At 38.3% G+C, this 23855-nt stretch overlaps 1 protein-coding gene across 1 annotated transcript; it reads left to right on the top strand.

Moving 5' to 3' along the window:
• Positions 1-12355: 12355 nt before the first annotated feature.
• Positions 12356-17599, top strand: LOC147074459 (transmembrane reductase CYB561D2-like). The gene is made up of 3 exons (XM_085943963.1): positions 12356-12583; positions 15065-15257; positions 17289-17599. The coding sequence occupies exons 1-3, from the start codon at positions 12356-12358 to the stop codon at positions 17597-17599; spliced, it is 732 nt and encodes a 243-aa protein (XP_085800089.1).
• Positions 17600-23855: the final 6256 nt, after the last annotated feature.

Raw genomic sequence — 23855 nt, 5'->3', positions numbered from 1 at the left:
AAAACATTATTTTGTTGCCATATTTTTGACAACGATACATGTAGGTACCTACACTTGGACCGAGTGCCATCCAAGTGCACTCTTATGAGAGATCTTCATACTAATATTATTCCTATCCAAGCTAGCTTGGATGAGTAGAACGCGGTCCAAGTAGCTTGGATAGGTCTGATAGGAGTAATTTGTATGAAGATGTCCCGTACGAGTGCGCTTGGATGGCTCTCGGTCCAAGCGTACTTGGTCCTACTTGGACCTGTCAACACGAATAAAGTACGTGGTTCAAGAAATTATATTAATTCGACAAAAATTTTACAGCAGGTAGGCGGTCAACGGCTGGTCGGCCCCAAGTGGACACATTGACGCCAGTAGATGTGTTCATAGCAAAAGTTGGGAAATGCCAAACTGCCAGCAAGTCCCATCTGCTGGCCTCCCCGCGGCGACCTCCGGGCAATGCAGCGTAAGCTGTAGCTAATAGCAGGGGGCGAAGGGCGAGTGACCGGCGCCTTAAAACTGGCCTTCTGACTAAGGGAAGGAAATCCCCGACAGAAAAACCTGGTCGAGCCGACCTTCAGGGCCCTCGTGGCTCAGGACTCGGGAGCGCTGGGCTAATCACCTTGCGTCCTTAAACGAAACAGATTAACAAAACACCTACACAGCAGCCTCGGACGACAACCGGCTCTGTAAAACGACGACCTTGCATGGAAATGGACAATGAAACAGCTGGTAGAGTAATCCTCTCTAACAACTCGAGTATGCGCATACCCCCTGCGTACCCCCGGAAAGGACCTGCACGCCACACGAATCATGCACACCTACGGTGTAGACATCCTAGGGCTGAGCGAAGTGCGCTGAAGGAGCCGGGAGAAAGTTGATTGAGGGTTACTCTATTGCCTACTCAGGTCAGGAGCAATACCATCGCCAGGGAGTGGCAGTATTGATGTCAAAGAGAGCGGCCTGTTGCCTCGTGATGAAACTGATACGTGCCTCTTTCAAGACGCCTGGTAGCTCCTTGACCGTCTTTCAGTGCTACGCCCCCACTGAGGATGCCGACGCGCAGATAAAGGATGCCTTCTACGATTCTCTCCACGTGGCAGTCTCCGCCATCCCCCGAAGAGACCGCGTGATTGTAATGGGGGATTATAATGCGAAAGTAGGAGCAGACCCGGTGCTTGGCCCCACGGTGATGGGACGACATGGCTTCGGTGACCCCAACGATAATGGTGAGCGGCTCGTCGAATTCGCCACTCTGAATGAGCTCGCAATCGGAGGAACTGTTTTTCCCCACAAAGACATTCACAAATATACGTGGACGTCTCCTGATGGACGCACGAGGACGCAGATTGACCACTTCTTGTACAGCTTGAAGCACCGAAAGGAACTTCTCGACGTGCGTACTTACAGAGGCACCGATATCCATAGCGATCATGAGTTACTTATTGGAAACATCCGAATAAAACTCAGTCGCCAGGCGAGGCCTCCAAAGCGCGAACGAATTGACGTTGAGAAGCTCCGACGCCGAAGAATTCGGATTGACTTCGAAACTGCTGTACGAGATAGTGTAGATCGTATCTACGAGCGGCACAAATCTGAATCCGACCTCATTGAGGCGGACTGGAGCCTCATAAAGAGTGCGATTGTGTCGTCGGCTCGTACCGTCCTTGGTACCAGAAGTAGTGCGCAGCCAAAGTGGATGTCTGACGAAACGTGGGTTGAAATTGGTGAACGAGCCAGGCTGAAAGCCCTGAGAGACGAGGAGACAGACCCCGACCGAACCGAGGACCGCCGGACTGTCTACCAGACCCAAGACAGGGTAGTCAAACGATCCGTGCGGTTGGACAAGTGCAATTTTATGAACCGGCAAATTGAAGCGGCAGAAGAGGCAGCAAGCAGAAATGACACCAGGAAACTCTTCCGAATCACCCGTGAAGTCTGCGGCAGGCGACCACCGACTCCCGGAGCCATTCGTGGTCCCAGTGGAGCAATAGAGTCTGACGCAGAATGTGTCAAGAAGATTTGGAAGAATCATTTCTGCGGAGTGCTGAACCGCCCACCCACCCCCTTTGGATCCCTTTGACATATCTGCGGAAGCTTTACTTTTGGACATTCCCCGAGCGACCGACATTTCCGATTGCCCGCCCACGCACACCGAGATAAAATCGGCTGTGAAAAGGCTCAAGAACGGAAAGGCACCGGGGGGAGACGGAATTCATCCTGAATTCCTCAAGTACAGCTTGAGCGCAATCCTGCACCCTATGTTTCATCTGATGACAAAGGTGTGGGAAGAAGAGCGATGTACAAGGGACTGGGTGAACGGTGAAATCATCACACTTCTTAAAAAAGGTGACCCTCTAAGCTGCGACAATTACCTTGGCATTACGCTTATCAGTGTTCCGGGAAAGATTTTGGCAAACATCATTTTGATGAGAATAAGGGACCCAATAATGCACGTTCTCAGGAAAAACCAAGCCGGGTTTCTACCTGGTCGAGCGTGTGCAGACCAAATCCACAACCTTCGATGTCTTCTCCGGCAGAGCCATGAGCTGAACAGTCCGATGGCTTGCTGCTTTGTGGATCATGAGAAGGCTTTCGACAGTCCGCACCGCCCCTCCCTCTGGATGATACTGGGAGCATACGGGATCCCTCCCAAGATCATTGCCATAATCAAAAGCCTGCACGAGAATAGCGAATGCTGTGTCAGAATTGGAGACACTGTCACGGAATGGTTCAGGGTCACGACCGGAGTCAGACAGGGCTGTGTCCTTGCACCGTTTCTCTTTATCATTCTCTTTGACTTCATACTACGGAAGTCAATACCACCCGACCGAGGCATACCTGTTACCCCCACGGTGAAGCTATGCGACCTGGAATACGCCGATGATGCTATCCTATTCGACAACTCAATCGAGGGCATTCAAGAGACAATCGACAGGTTGCATAACAACTCCTCTCGTGTTGGTTTGAAAATCAACGCGAAGAAAACCAACGTCTTGTGCAATAGCACCTGTCCTGATCCAGATTTCCTTCTGATTAGCGATGGACAAAACATCGAGAGCGTCGACAACTTCAAGTACCTGGGGGTACACATCACGGGAGATGGCATTTTGCAGAAAGAGCTCGCTATCCGAATGGGAATGGCTGGAGCAACATTCAACTCGATGCGAAATGTCTGGGACTCACGATTGTACTCGGTCAAAACCAAATGCCGCCTATTCGACGCTTGCATTCTGACGGTGCTGCCTTACGGTAGCGAATCATGGCACCTTACGAAGGCTCAGAGCAACCGTATACTGAGCTTCGAAAACAGATGTTTGCGACGAATACTGGGTGTGCAGTGGTATGACTTTAGGAGCAACGAGGAGATAAGAGAACGCACCAAGCAGCCTCTCATCACGCTGAAAGTGAAGAGGCGACGTTGGACCTGGCTCGGCCACGTGCTGCGGATGCCAGAAGAGAACTTTAACCTGGCTTGCCTGTTCTTCAAGCCGACCGGATTCCGGCGACCTGAAAGGCCGATAATACAATCTACAGAGTGTATACGGCGGAGCTACGGAATGCTGGTTTGACCTGGAACGAAGCAAGAAGACTGGCGAGCGACAGGGATTCTTGGAGGCGCCGCGTGGTGTCCATATGCTCCAGTTAAGGGGCGGATATGGCCAAAGAAGAAGAAGGTACACGTTTTCATCCGTTGAAAATGTATAGGTAGGTTTTTTGTTTCTCACAAAAAAATAACGGAGAATAATTCTTTAATTCTCTCTAATTGAGAAATCTCGGGACCCTTTTTCAAAGTAGGTACCTCTTCTGACCACAAATACTTAATAATTGTACCAGCGAATTCAATAATTTCCAAAGAGATTGAATCTCTTTTAGAAATTCCATTTTAAACAGTCATGGTTTTTTTAGCTCTTTCGAATCTCCTTGCTTTCGAGCAACTATTTTTCTCGGCTCGCCAAATTTTCCAAATCACGAAATTATAGTAGGTACTTTGCCCAATTTTTGTTCGGAAATATCTATCATTGTTTTTTACTTTTGGCGTAATTATAATATTATTTGGAGCGTAGGTACTATACCTACCTTTGTAATATAGTAGGTTCATAGTACGCGGACCAAAATTATAATACATTGGTATGCCGGTTTTAATATTTAAGATGAATTCAGTGCATAAAATATCGTAACTAGGTACCTAAGTATATCACAATTAATTATCAAGTCGACTGTGCTGCGGGAAACTTGGCTGACAGCCTGTGGTCAAAAAGATTGTAGTTTTCCGAAGATAACAATGGTTTCTCCTAAGAGCTATTCCTCATTGTACCTATATTCCGATTTCCCAAAGAAGTTGGACCAACGAGGTATGGACGGTGCTTTTGGATTTCCCACATATATTTTGATTGTGTATTATCAAGTATCAATTATTGTTTGAAAAAGCAAAAAATAAATACCCAAATCATTTGATAATGAATGTATTAATTGTAAAAATGGTAGTAGGTATCTCTTAACTAAAATCTAATAGATTCCACCAACTGATCGTAGGTATAAAAAATACAACATGATAGTGAGGCATAATATTATTAAAAGCAGTAGGTACTTCGAGTTTTAATCAACCAGTGTTCCTAAAACAAACAAAATACTAGTACCACGGAACGTGTAAAGTACCTATAGTTATCTACCGCCCGGCTGATAATTAAAAATTGCCGCCCCCTCTACAATGTAATATAAATATTTTATAACGGAAATATAAAAGAAATGAATAATGAATGTTCATTTAAAATTTTATATTAAGACATAGGTATAACAAAAATCGTACCTATCCCGTCCTTTAGAAATGAAGCAAAAAGCAAACAAAGCAAGAGCAAAATTGTGTCACATGCGTTCTTTTTCTTACCTGTGAAACAAATTAAAAAGAAAAATGTACTTACTACCTATTTACGTATGACTGGACTGCGCCACAGGAGATATAAGAATGCTCGGTCAAAGTGGAGAGTATCGGCGCTGGATTGTCCAGGATGGAGGAAGATTTTGAAGGAAGCCTTGACCCGCCAAGGGTTGTAGTACCATAAATGGCATGATCTACCTATCTACAAGTAGGAACGTATTATGTGTTTAGTTTTCTAAACTGTCGATAGTGTCAATAATTATTGAAAGTTTTCAGAACAGATTCATGATCTTATTTTTAACATCTGTGGGTCTATTCTATACTTATCGAACACTAAAGTAATAAATAGTATCAAACTTAGGGTAGGTTTGTATCAAAATATTAGCACTTATTGTAACAATTACACGAAGCTGGTTTTTATTGTTGCAATAAGTGCGATATTTTAGCAGCAGCAAGATAGGTGCTGTTAAAATATAGCACTTATTGCAACAATAAAAACCAGCTTCGTGTAATTGTTACAATAAGTGCTAATATTTTGATACAAACCTACCCTAAGTTTGATAATATTTATCACTTTATCACTTTAGCGGTCGATAAGTATAGAATAGACCCACTGATCTGCAAATTGAAAATTTTCCATTCGGATTTTAAGAAGATTTTTTCTTATGTCAATAATCACTTTAATCGCTACGCAATCGAAAATCCTGACAACATCACTATTATTGTTGTATTATAAATCTTATTCTCTTTCTTCCTCTTCTGTTTGAGAGCAAATTTCGTGGAAATGATATAATTATCAGTAGATCGTGTGTACCTATGTCAATTTATAGGTTTTTGGTGTAGGTATTTGTCTGACTTATCTAGTCGAAAGTAGGTATAATAATAAAAATATATTTGAGTATGTAGGTATCTAACGAATTTTACGAACGTATGCCTGTATATACCTGTATAATATTATTATAATATAATCTATGGTAATGTGAAAACTGCTCATAGGTAGGTAAATTATTAATTAAGTTTAATCCTCTGAACATTAATATCCAAATCAAATTATAATCCAAGTCAAATATTTGTGCGCAAAAAGGATTTACAGGTTACAAAAGTACCCCTTCAAATTTTCCGCATACCAATACGTCAGCTGAATGCAGAACTATTCTAACTTACATTTGAAATTTTTCAAGAGAGAGTTTTTTGAAACAATTTACTGAAATTATTAAATATCTTTATGGATGAATGTACGCATCATATTTTAGTAGGATTATTGTTAAGAAAATCAGTAAATACACTTGTCTATAAAAATAATAAATAACTGAAGTAGGCTGTTTCAAAAAAATCTTCTGCAAAATATTTCAAATGTGAGTTAGAATAGTTCTGCATTCAGCTGATAGTACGAGAAACACTGCAAGATATTTACGATTGAATATTATCCAGTTTCAATATTATTATTTTTAGATAGTTTGTAAATACCCTCACGACTTACGAGTATGTCCACTGTACAAAATTGATTATCTCTATAAGATACGCTCCGTGCTATATTTTGACGAACATTTTGACCTCTCTCGATTAAAGATACTCTCGTCCCATTGCTTTCAAATTTGGAATACTACATACTACGTGATTTTCCCCACTAATCAGGAAAAAAACCGATAAGGGTGACGTCAAGATGACCACTGATTTGCTTATAAAATAATTTGTAATTCCGGTCATAGGTATATTTTACAATGGCGTAGTTCTATTTTAATAATAAAATGTGATTAATGTAAAAAAATAATAATATAAAATACATTGTCTTTGTTAATAAGATACATCAGTGAAACGGCAAATAATTTTCAACTATAGGCGCGACGAAATTTTGGACTCGCTAGCATTCGGAGAGCGAACGTCGAGGCGTCAAAACGTCAATTTGTTTCGTGATGGCGACGGGGGTATAAATTCTTAAATCGTGTAAAGATGACTAAAAACGTTACCCATTTACTTGAAAAAGAAAACATGTCAATGAATATATTATTATTGTTACTAATAGAATACGTTAAAGTTCCCACCACCACCCGTCATATATGCACAGCCATGGATATGCACGGCCACTTTTCATGACGCTTTAAACGTGTCTGAAAGTTCCGTCCCGAGACGGAGCCGCACGGGACTGATGCTGCAACCATGCACCGTAGTGCTTAAAGAAGAAAGTTAAGAAAGATTTTTTTTGTTTTTGAACTGGCTCTGCTGTCTGCTGACGTTAAGCGCTTTGTGTACCCGCATACTGAGTGTCACGAATTGAAATGGATGAGTCTACAGAAGAGTTGGGACTATCCTGCTTCCCATACGACGCTGAATAATAAACAGAACATTAAATGGACGCATGTTGGATTTATATGACAAATTATATTTCGTTCGGCATGCGTCATTTGCACCCGCGACCCGCAATCCGCGCATCGCCTAGCCACGATCTTTTTAGACCATGCCTCAACTGTATAGCCTTAATATAAGACAGTGCACCATATCGAGTAATTCTTAAGAAAATCTATCGTCATTTGAATCCTCAATACCGCTCTCGTACAATGGGTATATCCACACATAAGGAAAGGTCCATAAATAAAAATTGAAAATCATTTATCTTCTTACATGACATATAGCTCTTGAACACTTATTCTGTTATTCTTCTTTCACCCTGTCACGTCCCATCATTCCTAGCACAAGTTCGCGCCACTTTAACCGGTCCATCGCCAACTCTCGCGCCTCCCGCCATGGCAGACCTGCATCGCTTTTGTAGCACCGTTGCAGAGTGAGGGAGGGCTGGCCCCGGCGATGGAACCCTTGAGGCTGTGAAGTGCAGCACTCTTTGGTGGCATCCGGAACATAATATGTCCCAGCCACGTGAAGCGTCTCTTCGAGATACCTCGAGTATTTGTAACGCGGTCGTACCAGTGCACCCATAAGATTTGGCGGAAGCATCGATTCTCAAAGCTCAAAAGCCGAGACCTTTGAAGTTTTGAAAGATGCCATGTCTCCCAATCAAACAGACGCACAGCACGCACGCGTTGAACAAATAGTTTTTTTTTGTAATTTTTATATTGTCGTTCTGATCACCAATCGATTCTTCGTTTTCCGAATTGGTACCTATTTAAAGGAACATAAATTCCATCGATCTACTTTCCGAGATAATGAACGTCAAATGTAGGTAGTGACATATCTAGGGGGTGTCGGGTAGCTCGGGTGGTGGTGTTTAGCACCCCTCGACAGTACAATATTAAAATTACTATTTTTTTTCTTTTTTTAGTAAGTTGTTATTTTTAGTCGTTCTCGTTGGTAATGTATATCCGGGTGTGTAACACAGTTTTATTTTATTTCCAGTAATAAAACGCCCAGAACTTTTCGAGTTATTGTTTATTCAGAACACAAGTACACATTAACATTGTTTTCTCGATTATTTTGGTAGTCACAAACTACAAAAGTTAGGGCCACTTTCAGTGTATCCCTGGTTTAATCATAGTTAATTTTTAACTTCAAACGGTGAAGTTAATTTTATTTAAATTAAACTTCATTATTATTGGCAATTAAATTTAGGGTCCCACTTGGAGTACCTCTGGTTTAGTATATTGTTTGCTCATCAACGTATTTTAATATTTGTTAATTTTGAAACGATGTTTATCCACAATCAAATTAACTCTTCATTAACTTCAGAATATTGAACGAAGTTGGAAACCACTGGTTAATAATATTATATTGTTTGCTCGTCAGCGTATTTTAATATTTATTAAATGTGAAACTATGTTTATCCACAATAGGTTAACTTTATAATCTTATTATTTATTTACATCAATAATATTATCAATTAACTTATTCGTGGATTCCAAACTCACTAGAAATACCACCAGCATCGGCAACCGTGGCACCCAAGTATTTGAATCTGGACACCAGCTCGACGGGAAGACCGGAAACCCGCAGAGGAGTGTCGGCGTCGATGCATGCAGCACTGCACATGGATTTGGTCTTAGCCGCATTCAGATGAAGACCTACACGTTTCGAGTTCACCGCGAGCCTGTTCACGGTTACCTCCAACCTTTCGATCGTCGAGTCAAATACGACTGCGTCGTCTGCATACTCTAAGTCGCACAGTCTTTCTTCGCATAGATTGGTTGTGTCATCATGATGTAGGCGTATCCCACTGTCGGGGCAAACCGTCTTACGCATTATGAAGTTCATCATGATGATAAAAAGAAAGGGCGCAAGTACACATCCTTGCTTGACTCCTGACGTGATTTCAAAGAGGTCAGAGGATGTTCCGGCTGCTCTTACGCGACACTCTGTATTGGTGTAGAGAGCATTTATCACGGCGACCAGTTTCCGTGGGACACAATAGTCTAGCAGAATTTTCCACAGAGATTCACGATGAGGACTGTCAAATGCCTTTTCATAGTCCATGAAGCAGCAGGCGACAGGTATATTCATTTCTTGGTACTGTTGCAGGAGGCATCGGAGAGTTGAAATATGCTCCGAGCAGGACTTCCCCGGGACAAATCCACTCTGCTGCGCACGCAAAACCTCCAGCATGGGACTTCTAATCCTGTACAGGAGAATCTGCGCCAACATCTTCCCGGGAACGCTGAGGAGAGTGATTCCTCTGTAATTATTACATTCTTGTGGGTTACCCTTTTTATGCAGAGTAACAATAACAATAACTATCATAATGTAATTAAAACTTTGATCTAAAATAATAAATCCGACTACCAAAATTAATCACAACGACAAAACGCTTCGCAAGCAAGAAAATAACAATATATATTGGACCACACAGCTGGACTAACCAGTTTGAAATACGAGAGCATTCCCGAATCAAGTTACTAACGCCAAGATCCGATAACATGGGTTCCCAGCAGACAAAAGAGGAAATCGTACTGTCACAAGCCGCCGCGGGTGGCACAATCATAAATTACACATCAGCAGCCAATCAGCTTTCTTGGACAACCTTTGCAATGGTCATCATCATCATCGCAGCAGCAACCAGTTTCCTGTTGTGGATGCTTTGCAAGAAGCACCTCACAAAAAGGATCCTCAAGGACATCAAGACAGACGTCCCAGGATCTCGAGCATCACCAAGACAACTATAACGCAAGAGTCACCATGCTACACACCATCTATCTTCCTGCATCACGACCTGCCACACCAGATCGCTAGGGGGAGGGTCTGAGGTGACTAGCATGGAACCTCATCATTAGATATAAATTATCATAATATATTTAAGTATCTAATAATATTTGTTACTATGTAAACTAGTTGATAAGAAAGGCGTGTTTCATGATTCACACAATCTGACTGACGGCACGACGCCAGGCCAGTCAACTTTCTTAGCAATTTGCAAGACATCAAATTTCATCATAACACATTTGCTTTCTTGATAAAATGTAATTATTCATAAGAATTATTTAGCAACTTTGTAACGAAGAATGCATTATTAAGCATTGCATTGCCATATAAAGCAATCCGGAAATGTGCTAACTTATCAGATTTGCTTGTACTTAGGCAACTCACAGTAAACAAGTGACATCTGGTCAACGGTCGTTGCTTCTGACCTCAGATAACCTTTCTTTGTTATAATTTCTATAAAAGCTCAAAGCGGGGCGAATCTGATAACACACGTCGTCAAATCTTTGTAACCTACGGTCAAATCTCTGCTCGTCGCATTCAGTTCAACTTTTCTCATAGAAACACGCCATTATAATTTAACTTTATCAATCTAATCTTAATACTAAATATCTTGTCTGTAAGAATTGTTTCAAGTATTGTTGAGGAGAATAAACGGTTATTTACTCAAACACGCATCTACCTTCGATTCATTGAAGTCCATCTACCTACCTCATCATCCTTCATACCTCCTCGCAATAGAAGACGTACCAGAAAGAGTTCGAGCATCATAATTATAAGCGCTTCCGCAGCTCCAGCTCATAGGTTGCACGCACACGGGTACTTTTATCATTTAGTATGTACCTAACGATAATGGTTGTTGTATTTAAAATTCAGAATTGAATATGAATGCCACAAACGTTGTCAGAATTAGTCAACACCGATCAAATAATGTCCTCGTCTATGACAATGCCGTAAGGGTTTATGATTGTTTTATATTTTAAGTGTTTCTTACTATGATACTGCCGAGGGAACTCAGAAATAATGGGAATTGAAATACACAATGGGTAAGGCGTTAGCAGGTAACCGACTCGAGTAAGGAAGAATCCAGGTTAAACTTACACACGTGTTTAGAATACGTTTTACGTCGAATATTGAAAACTGCTCTCGGTTTATGCATTTACGCTCATTTAATGTTGGTGTATTACACACATTATTGCACGTAGATAATGCGTGCTTCATTTTCGTAGGACACTCACACATTCAAAAGCCTGCTTCACCATGCGGTGTATTGAATATAGCGCATCGGTATTCTATTTATTATCTGTTCTGTGAGACTGCCTTTAGTCTTTATCAAAGAATTTTGACTATAAATAGAAGGAGCCTATACATTATTTCGGTTATGACATTTAAATTTATTTGGCAAGAGAATAAAGCATGGTTAAGTTGATAAACTCCACAAATATTAGCATCGCTCAGTTGCAATTCCGATTGTCTTATTCTGCAAAATGGCGGCAAAAGTTATAAAGGGTTTTACACAAATTTTACAGCATTTTCAACTAAATAATACTGGCGAAATGTAGTATTACTGACTCGTTATCTACTCATCGTGCCAGATTGTCTTTTTATACACCCTGCAGATTGGCAAATAAAATGTCACTGCAGCAGTGTGAAGTTATTTTCAAACGAATTTGTAATATGAAGTCACTTGTAGCGCATTATTTGTGGACCAATGGTCCTTTTTGTGCTTCAATTTCATACATTTAGATTATATCTCTATAGTAGGAAGTTTTCAACATCTTTGGTATTTATTTATTTATTTATTTATTTGAAAGTATCACGCACGTCTCTGTTATTAACCAATATTGCTAAATGATAAAATAATCTCATTACGTGCATTGATAAATGTATGGACACAGACGTCTGCGAATAGAAACAATCTAGATTTGAATGATAGTATCTGTACATAGCAATATACATCATAAATTATTATTATTATTATATCGATATTACACACTTGTTTTATACACTATAAAATGATAAAATAATCCAGCAGCATAGCAATATAAATAGACAACCCCTCAACAATGTTCATCAGTCGATTAACACAACCTATACAGATAGGTAACACTAGATCTGAAGTGGTTATAGCATTATAAATAATACAACGCGTATTTTAAAGTCAGCTAAATCACTATATAAAAATAATAATAATCGAATTTAAAGCAGTATCTGTGATTGAGTGTGAATTCATCATAACAACTAGGCTTTGCGTATTTTAATATTATTCTGACTTATAACAGAACGAAGCTAACTGTCAAATTTATTTTTCTTATTTTGGTTATAAATACCTACAATAGGAAAACAATCATGAAGATTGATCATGGAATCGGCCTGAACAAGGAAATAGCAGTAACTAGAACTCCTGAACAGCCTAATATAGTTACGCGGACGTGTGCGTGGGATTTTTTCAATAAAATCATGAATACTTTGAATCATTCCATAATTGCAATAGTTACCTTTGTAATTTGCTGGAAAGTATTCACGAACGCGTCTGTTGGAATTTTCGAAATGCACGTCGGGTTTTGTGCATTAGGGGTAAGTTACTTTCTTTTTTTTTAAATATTCTTTATTCAATATTTCCATTTTTCCATTATATTATTTTGTTAAAAACATATTTTAATTGTATAGATAATAATATTACGTATATTTCATTATGTTTAAATGTACCCACTATCAAGTTAGTCAAGCTTTTTCGCGTAAAATAATATTTTAGGTCATAGGTATACGAAAACAGTTGACGGTTTGACGTATTTATATCAGTCCGTTTTAACCAAGTTTGAAAGATATTCATTTTCTTCAAGGCAGCATACAAAACGTATGAATCGCCCCAACCCTTAGCCCAGGTCTATGAGGCCCGCCAAGTATTTCTGTGGGGCTCGCGAGCTTCATTTTAACGCATTTTTAAAATTTAAATTTGATGATGAAACATGAATTATTGCACCATTGAGAATAAATCTGAAAATTTTATAACACTCTTAATTCGGACAAATACGAGATTTTGCATGAACAATGTTGGTTATTTTTGGATCAACCTACATACATAAACATTTTCAATTATGGATATCAATAAAAACTCTTTTAGTTTTTTTTTTAAGTTTATTCTTTTAGTTTTAGTTAGTTTTTAGTAGAGCATTTACCTACAAGGAGTTTTATGAATCTCAACTACAATTTTAAAAAAATGTTGAAAATGTAAAACAGTTTAATTCGGTTGGCTATTAGAGAATCATTTGTTTTTTTTTTATATTGAAATTCCTTTTTCACGATAATAAATAGTGTAAGTATGTCTACAAAATAATAGTATTTTACTGGCGGCCCGCCGTAATGTGGCCTTTCATTCATAAAGTTTGCCCAACCCAATACATCAGTTTCGTTCAGTTACAGTTACAATTACAGTTATTATGCAAGATTTGATATAATATTTGTTTTTTTTTTTTAAATTTAATTAAGACTATTTGATAGTTTTACTGCTGTCTTGAAGAAAAATCATGCACTCTCGATGCATTGACAGGTAACATTTTACGGCATGGGTTTTGAGACTATGGCACAGGGATCTCCGTCTATTTTTAAATTAACTAGCTGCAAAATAGAATGTTTATATAGATATCAATTTAATTTTATCAATAAGTAGAAAATTTAATTTCTATCTGTAATGAGCGAGCCCTACTCGAGTCGAACTCTTAAAATAGTCACTTATTTTTTATGCACAATACAAATAGTACATTTTCCGGTTATTTTTAGTATTTAAAATAAAAGTAATATCTTATAATAAATTTTCTAAATATTTACACGACAAAATGTCATATTTTTCATATTGTCATAAGTTTTCTGTTTGGGCCTAAAATTCTCGTATACCTACCAACATTATTTTCTATAATAATGCGTTTACTAATAATAATGAAATGCAAATATGTATTGCGTTAGTTAGCATACAGTATACACAACATGATTACAATACAAACACCAAAGATAATAATATAATAAAATGATATTATGTTATAATTTATTATTTGAATAATGAAGTTGTTGGTAACACGACAATATTTACATGTCATCTGCCACAAAGAAATATATTAATTTCAGTAAATAGCTGTAAGTGGGTACTTGTATGATAAATACATACAGATTCGCGACATCATTACTGTTGTGTTAATATTACCTGGTTTTCATAATTAATATATATTATTTTATTTTCCATACGGTATATAAATTTGTGTTTTTTACTAGGTAATAAATACATGAGCAGAAAATACTTAAAAAGTAGGTACTAGAATAAGAATCATGCACAATTCTAGGCTTAGTACTCCATCGCATATATTCTATACACAAGGCTGCTATCGGTGGCTATTAAGGGTAGTTTATCATATTAGTGGATTGAGGTATTATAAATATCTCGCTCTAAAAGTTAACACAGCCAAGGCAGGTGCTGTTAAAACATGGCATTTTTTGACAACTTATTGTAATAATAATTAACCACCTCAATATAAATATGATAAACTACCCTTGATAGCCGCCGATAGCAGCCATGTGTATGGAATATATGAGCAACTAAGGTTTGAGCAGTTATGCACAATCTCATGGCTAAATATTTGAAATATAGTTCACGTTTGTTACGCTACTGTAGTGGAATTTAATGTACGCACCACGACGCCCCTAGCAACTTCCAGGGGCGCCTAAGGCTGTTAGAAAAATCATATTTCTATCACAATGATAGATTTGTATACTTTTCAAATAAGAACTGCTCTTCCCTTATTGCAGACACGGAGTCGTAGTCGGATCGACAACTTTCGGAAAGGATAACAATATTTTATTGATAGTGTTAAAAAAAGCAAAAAAGGATCACACATCTGATTTTGAAAGGAACATTTTCAATTAGAACATATTTTTACGAAAAGATTTGAATAACCATTGTGGCATGTGGCATGGTATATTCCAACATGTAGGGTTAATAGAAATGACGAGTGATTAGTATTAGACGGTAGACAGATTAATTTATGTGATTTTATTATTTTATTGCAGTATCAATTCCTGATGTCGGAGACAATCCTGACACTGTCTGGTGAAAACTCATGGACAGCATCGCTGGACAGGAGTGTCAAGAAAACTCTGCATGTCACTCTGGCCACATTGAGCGCCACCCTTGTCACAGTTGGAACTTCGTTTGCCATCTATTGCAAGTCGACTCATTTCACATCTACTCATGGAATATTAGGTAAGTTCATATGGACAAATAGACAATAAGATTATTATAATAAATAATGAAACACAAGGACAAATCGCCGTCATATAACTCGACTGCAGTATTTAAAAAAAAATGCTATACAAATCAATTCTCTATTCAATGGTAAAACTGTCGTATCTAAGATCAATTTTATTCTCAAGTAATTTATAAAAATATTGGTAATAAAAAAAAGGGTACGTACTGGAGTCTCTTTTCACTTTGCTATAATATCTACACAAATGCCAGACTCAGTTATATTAGTATGGTTTATCGGCTCATTGTCCTTATTTTTAACCAAATTATTTCTACATCTCCCAATGAGTCGGTTTAGTGAGGCAAAAATCTTTGGAATCGATTGCCTCTAAACTATGATTTTTCACATACCACAATCTTTTCCCACGACGGCAATATTCTGTTACATTTATGTCCTAATTTTTGTTCTTAATTCGCACTAGTTTTTTTACTACTGAACATTTTGACAGGGCCGTGTTAAACGTGGATTAAATTGCATGTAAACACAGCCGACTCTGTATCTAATGATGGCGCTGAAATCATCTAACGTATTCTAAACAAACCAAATCGAATAATTCTAATTGACGAGAGTTTTGCACAATTATTCAATAGGACTAATAGGAATCGGTTTTAGCGACCGGGGATTGCCTTTCAATTCAGAATCTTCAGCCATTTGCTTATTTTCAGAACGACTTCTATTCAATTCTTTTATTATACACACCTACTGATTTAGTTTAGATTTTGAAAAGATGTACAACACACTGGAGTCTGAAAGAGACCATAAATACAAGCTGTATTTTATTTACTAATATTTCGAATCTTCATCACTAAAAATCATTGTTTAAACCTTGAATAAATAATTTAAATATGTGCTCGTTTCTCCCCTATTTATATACCTCGCTGCATTCTCAATAATAAATTCACAATCGATTTCGCCGATAGTTTGCGTAATGCCCGACCTTGATCGTCCTCTAATTCTAATATAATATAATTCCACTACTAGATACTATCAGTTAATGACCTTTTTAGTTTTTATACATACCACTATAAGTACATACACTACAAATAAATATCACACTGTGTGACAATCAATAAATATCTGGCAACTTTCTTGTGTCAATATAATTAATATGATAGTGATACTTGGTATTTATTTTACGAACTCTTTAATCAATTAATACGATACTCGTATTTAGGTACTTATTTTTTAACAATACAACAATTTAATAATAATACTGTCAAATGAGGGTATAATAACAAACCATAGACCAACTTCTATATAAATTTGTATATTCTATACACAAGGCGGCTATTGACGGCTAATGTGATAATGTGATAAATATTATCATTTTATTATATTTATTTGTTGAGGCATTATAGTTGTTAAATAAATTAGCCCTTTAAACTACCTATCAAAACTGTCAATCTCGCTCTAAGACAGCCAAGAGAGGGGCTGTTAACACAACACTGTAAGCACTTTTTGACAGTTCAGACCGTTAACTTATTGTAACAATTAACCGCCTGAATACATACATATGATAAACTACCATCGATAACCGCATTGTGGATAGAATAGCTTCGCAAGTCTCCTACGTCAAAGCACTGCATGTGAAGACACTGTTACGTCACGTGGATTTTGCGTGCTAATACTATAACGTCACGTGCTCTTTGCGTGTTAACCTGTCATAGCAGATAATCTATGTCAGGTTCTTATTGAGAAGAATTAAAAACTTTCTTTTCTGCTTCTTCTTTTTACTATAAATACTTGTACATTCAAAATAATGTTCTCGTCTGCTTCAGAAAATATATACACATTTTAATATTAATAAAACTCTAGGCAGTATACACACTGATTTATTGGTGCGGGGAATGTAGTAGCGGTGAAAGTAAATGCGCGGGGAGGGTTTTAGTTCCAGAAACAACCGTGGTGATGTAGGAGACTTGATAATATAGAAATCGCACTGTAGATAGAAATTTCACTCATACTTATATTTTCTTTTATATTTACAGGTCTTTCTGCGTTAGTATTCCTCATCCCTTCTGTGATAAATGGACCAATGACTCTATTTTCCGGCCTGATGAACAAGCGCGTTAAGCCAGTGTATCTCAAGATATACCATACCTGTACCACGTGTTGCTCGTTCTGCATCGGCATCGCCACCCTTTGCACCGGGTATAACAAGCGATGGTTTACCAGCAGAACTTCCCACGAGATGGCGACCGTCTTCACTGTCTTCAGCTGCATCACGATTTTCCTGACTCTCAAAGCCCCACTGATCAATTTGTTCAAACAGATTCTGGGAATGTTTCAAAAAATTTAAATTTGAATAGAATTCCCGCCATGGAGCAGGAAAGTTTGAAAAAAGAATGTGGTATCTAAACATAGTGAATTAAGAGAATGTTATACTCATATAAAGGGATACAATATACAGTGTTATATGTGTATACTGTCCATTATACATCCCTATATATTAAATAATATTCTTTTTCTCGTGTGTTGGAATAAATAGCTGCCATACATTCCAAGATTAATCTCTCTTTACTATTGGGCAGTTTTTCTACTTCTTCTGAAGTTCTGTTAGCACATCGTAGATTTGCTGTAAACCCACTGTGAATGATATTTACAGGTTGGTGTCAAGCTGGTCAGAAGAAGACACGGCTATGATTTAGGCTTGGAGTGGTGAACCTTTATTTTGTTGACAGGCCGCAATAAGTTAGCTGTCACCTAATAAGGTTTCATTCAAATAACTTCAAATAGATAATAATATGTCCTACATTGTTTTATAATAGTGTAATTAAGTACTCTGTACTATTCATTTAAAAAAAATATTTGGATTAAATTAAAATGTCGTATTTAATGCCATATTATAAGGTTGCTGGTTTCCCACTTCAGCACAGTGGACCTTAAAGATAGAAGTATTAATATTAGTAGGTATTATTATACCTCTTACGTAGTTAATACTATAATATACGGGCAGTTTACTCTTAAAGTGTGAAATAACAAAAGAGAAACCAAGTAATTTATAGACCTACATACAAACTTATCTGTAGAATGGACAAAAATGGAACTACGAACTACCATAATTTTGAAAATTTCATTCGAATGTCAGATTTTGTCCAGTTACGCGTCTTGATTGGGTAGTTTTCGACAGTGGCTCTCCCATCCCATTCTTCGAATAAGTTTCTAGGTTTGTACTATAGTTATGTCATGAGTTATGACCATTGATAATAATTACCGAATTATAATTATAAACCATAGAGATAAATTTAACAATGGTTTATCAGATTGATCGAAATCTTCATTATGTGAGAGATCAACAATCACTTAAACGATAATATAAACCCATTGGACTTTCTTCAAAACGTACTTATTATTGAAATATAATTAAAAAAATGCATTACCTATTTAAAATGATATTAAATAAATATTATAATTAATAATATCATAGTCCTAATTTTTTAGATATCTACTTATTTATAAAATAATACTCGTATATACATTGTTAAAATGTCATGTTGCACATAAATTAAACAGTCATATATGCAGGTTTTAAAAATAATAACTATTATTAACTTAAGATTGTGTAGGTATGTAACAAATACATACACATTATACCTACCTATTAATAAATTTTCCTAAATAGTACTTATATATTATTAAACTATGTACATAAATATGTAGAAAATATTTAAAATTTCATTTTCAAATTTATGCTGTTGAGAAATTGTTTATTACTATTTCTATTATCATTTTTATACCTAATTATTGTAATAAATAATGAAAATAAAAACTTAATTTATTTACATAATGTGTATCTATAATATATATTGTATTGTCTTTATGGATTCAAAAAAACATTAAAATGCTAAAGTTATTTTTATTTTTCATTATAATTTGTTTATACCTACTACTCAAATAAAAACGAGAGTAAATACCGGGGAACTCAGAAATAATGGGAACTGAAATATTTAACGCTAACGGGTGTGGAGAAGAAGGAAACCGATCTGGAGTGCGGAAGAATACGGGATAAACTTAAACTCGTGTCAAGAATACGTCATACGTCTAATACTGACAACTGCTCTCGGTTTATACAATGACGCTCATTTAATATTAGTATAAGGAAGGTTGCAACACATCCTATTGCACGTCTATAATGCGTGCTTCATTTTCGTAGGGCACTCACACATTCAAAATCCTGCGTCAAAATGTACTGTATTGGGATATAGCCTACCGGAATTCCATTTATTAACCTGTTCTGTGGTAAAATACCCATTTAACTACGTACTTAGGTACATAAAACCCCAAGGCCCACTAATAGTCAAGCCGCGACACGAAACTGTAAACTTCGATGGTAGTGCTAGTTATTGCTCATACTTCGAATGCAATATGATAAATTGTTTGTAGAATATGATGATTGTTGCATATTGAAGTAAATGAATAATATGAATGAAATACATAAGTACTTATACAATTGAAAATCTTCATTTTTTGCGAACATATTAGGTAACGCATTGCACTCGATGATAATCAATAACCAACACTATTATCATAATTCGCAATTAAGTGCCACGGTCTGGTATCGTTGGACTTGATATAAACCGAATAATAAATAAATGGAAGCGGCGGATTTCACAAAATCTAGCAGGACGTGTCACTGAGCTTTGCATTTGTCCCGCCTACTACTGATAACTTTTTGTCGCTTCAACCGTAGACCCTTACACTCTCCGGATACATTCTCCATACCCTGACACTTTGAGTATAGCGATGAAGACCTGGTTTGCATCTATAACTACGGGTGCTCACCTACGAGTTATTGCTATCTGTCGCATCCACAAGTGGCTATAGAATTCGGATGTTATAATTATTATTGGGATAGTAAGTGTCCGTTTGTATCATCCGCGCTGTATTGTATTTTAAGCATGCCTCATCAGAATATTAAAGCAACTATTGGATGCCGCAGATTGCTGCATCAATTGATCAGTACCATGGGCTTTGCGTGTCATAGAATGCCCAGAGCAGTGATGGCGAACCTATGGCACGCGTATGTTTTATTTTTAATTGAGGAAAAAAATACCTACAATAATTAAAAAAATACTTATTTGTTTTCACAAAAAAGTTTTCCATACATATACCTATGTACCTACCTAATATTAAAAATTAATGACGACATAGCCATGCGTAGGTATTTCTTTCGGTTTTAAATATTATTTTATACAAATAATATTTACCAATCGATGTGAAAACGGAAACGACGAAAATCATGCGTAAATGACATCTTCTTCTTCCACGGCACTACATCCCGGGGTGGGATTTGGCCTCCTCCACAACCGCTCTCCACTCAATCCGGTCTCTCGCCACACTTCTCCAGTTACCGGGTCTTCCTATATTATGAAGCCAGTCCACTTCTACGGCGTCAGCCCATCTCCTTCTTGGACGACCTCTGGGTCTCTTCCGTTGGGGTAGCCACTTCGTCATGATCCTTGGCGCTCTAACTTCAGGAATTTTCTCCACATGTCCAGCCCATCGTAGTCTTTGGGATTTACAAATTGTCCCGCTAACATTTTCAGGCTCATCAAAAACTATCTATCCGACCGAGAAGTCTTCGTCGAATATGCTGGAGCATCTGCTACCAAAGAGACATCAAAGGGATGCATACAAGGTTCGTCTTGCGGCCCTGTACTGTGGAACATAGCTCTCGACGATCTTCTCTCTATGCCGTTTCCTGAAAGTGTACACGCACAGGCCTTTGCTGATGATGTTTTGCTGATTATGGAATCCAAAGAACTTGGTTCTCTAGAAACCATGACTAACAGCGTGCTGGAGAGCGTTGAGGCCTGGGGAAAGAAGGTCAAACTGTCTTTCTCCGCGGAGAAAACGAAGGCCTTATTCTTTACTAGGAGGCGCGTCTCTCCGCCTTCGCTGGTGATGAATGGGCAACCTATATCTTTTTCTAGGGATTTTAAACTTTTAGGGGTTGTAATCGATGACAAACTAAATTGGTCAAAGCATGCGGACAGCATCTGCAAAAGAGCAGCGGTGACTTCGCTCAAACTAGCAAGAATGGCCAAACCCACATGGGGTGTATCTTCTGAAGCTCTTCGAATTCTCTACACTTGTGCTATTGAGCCTATGATCACGTATGCGGCCAGCATATGGCATGAAGCTGCCAAACGGAAAAACATAGCAAAAAAACTCAATACGGTTCAGCGAGCACTAGCGATACGAATATGCAGAGCTTACCGAACGGCTTCGCTCAATTCAACGCAAGCTCTAGCAGGACTTATGCCTCTAGATTTACGTTTAAAACAAATCGCTCTCATTTACAGAGCTAAGAAGGGCGAGGAGGGCCTCACAGGTTTTCTGCCTGACGACAGGCTTTTCGAAAAACCGGTGGACTATAGAAGGCTGCCACACCCGGCTAGACTATTTTCTGAAGTGGTTTCTTATCCTGCAACGTTGGAAAGCAACGAATGCAATAACATGCCGATTTTCACGGATGGGAGCAAAATTGATGGCGGTACTGGTGCAGGGTTTGTGGCATACATTAATGGCGGTGAGATAGCGGCTCGTAAGTACCGCCTTGCCAGCTATTGTACGGTAATGCAGGCCGAACTCTATGCCATCCAATGCGCTCTGGAGTGGGCAGGCTCAGATCCAATCCAGCGAAAGCTCACCGAAAACCATAGTATTTGTATTTATTCGGACTCCAAAAGCTCAATCCAAGCAATTGGAGATCCCTTGTCTACTAATCCGATTGTCTTTTCTATTCACAGCGAGTCGGCTCTACTGAGACGGCGCCACCCGGAGGTGCACTTCAAGTGGATAAGGGGACACACCGGGATAGAAGAAAATGAAAGAGCTGACAAATTGGCTCGGCATGGTGCCTCTAAACCCAAGACCGCGATAGCTTATGACAAATTTCCTCTGAGCTACGCGAAAATTACAATTTCAGATATGGTGAAAAACGAATGGAACTCACGATACATAAACTCATCGACAGGGGAGTTGACCCGAAAGTTTTTACCTTCAATTTTAGCAGCACGAGACGTCAGGATGCATAAGGGGCTGTGTTTTGAGATGACTCAGATTCTTACAGGTCAAGGAGTCATGCGAGCATACCTGCACCGGTTTAAAATAACATCTGATGGAAAGTGTCCATGCGACGACGGAAGCGACCAGGACGTCTTACATTTACTCCTAGATTGTCAAATCTTTAGCAAGGAGTGGCACAACCTGAACGTTTTATTACAGATGGCATGTGCGGACATTCGAGACCTTCCGGGGACCATGGCAAACGAGGCCGGAAGAGATGCACTTTTTAATTTCTGTATTGATGTAATAAAAAGAATAAAAATAATAAATGGTGACATGTAAAGATGATTCATGCCTTTCAGATCCAGTGACTGCAATCATGATATAAGATAGGATAAGTATATACTTAGAATATCAGTCCTATGCGACATTTCTTTTACCACGGGAAAAAACTCGACTACAAATCGCAGTCCTCAGTTCCCAATGAATACGACAAAATATTCATCAGAATCACCTCCGCCTTGCGCTACTAAGAATTTTCCAGGGTTTTTGCAAGGCGGTTTCATAGGCCCTGGCCGAATTCAAATTAGCAATACCCGATGCGGGTAGAAGAACAGTTTTCAATAAGGCATATTCTCTCAGCCGGCACAATTTTCATTTGACTAGCATCAAGTAGAGTAGTTTGCGTGCCAAAGTCCTTAAGAAACCTCGATAGTAAATGCGAGGTATCCATAAAGGCATCTAGAAAAAAAAAAAAAAAAAAAAAGTATCTTATGATTGTTTGCTGTTCAATCAGCTCTTCCAACTCGTGGTTCATTTTTATTCTGTAGTTCCCATTTTCGAACGTGGGTCCAAAGATTTTTAGGAGTATTTGCGCTCGAAGAAAGCTAATTTATTTTCCTCGTTTTGAGTTGAGCACCAAGCCTCACAGTCATAAGTGACCACTGGCCTTATAATTGTTTTATATATTAGAAGTTTACTTCTTCGGCCTAGAATTTTCGACCCCACCAGTCGCTTGCAGGCATGCCAGCATTTATTCCCGCAGATATGGCGGATTTTTATCTCCTCTGCTGTCTTATTTTGGGTATTTAGGCTGGATCCGAGATACGTGAACTTGTCCACCCCTTCATATGCATGCTGTCCTATGTCTATATTCTGCAGCGGTACCTGATCGCGTGTGCTGACCATATACTTAGTTTTTGACTGGTTTATTTGCAGCCTAGCGTTTTCTGCTTTTATTTTCATAGTGCCACCATGGTCGATCATCCTCTGTTTGGATCTGCTTGTAATTACTATGTCGTCAGCATAAGCGCACATCTGCGTTGTACTATTATCCACCCATCCTCTTATGTTGGTTTCACGAGCTATGGATTCCACCACAAGGTTAAATATCATAGTGGATAGCGCATCCCCTTGTCTCACACCTGATTATATTGAAGCTATTTTGAAGCTTTCAGTTTGCTCATTTTGCACTCTGACAACTGCTTGAGTATCCGTCAGTGTGGTCTTTATTAGCCTTGCTAGTTTTAAGGGAATTCCCAGTA

This window comes from Rhyacophila brunnea, unplaced genomic scaffold (genome assembly GCF_057557595.1).
Source record: "Rhyacophila brunnea isolate RB1 unplaced genomic scaffold, BYU_Rbru_1.0 scaffold_16, whole genome shotgun sequence".
Classification (NCBI taxonomy): domain Eukaryota; kingdom Metazoa; phylum Arthropoda; class Insecta; order Trichoptera; family Rhyacophilidae; genus Rhyacophila; species Rhyacophila brunnea.
This window is presented reverse-complemented; position numbering and strand designations above follow the sequence as displayed.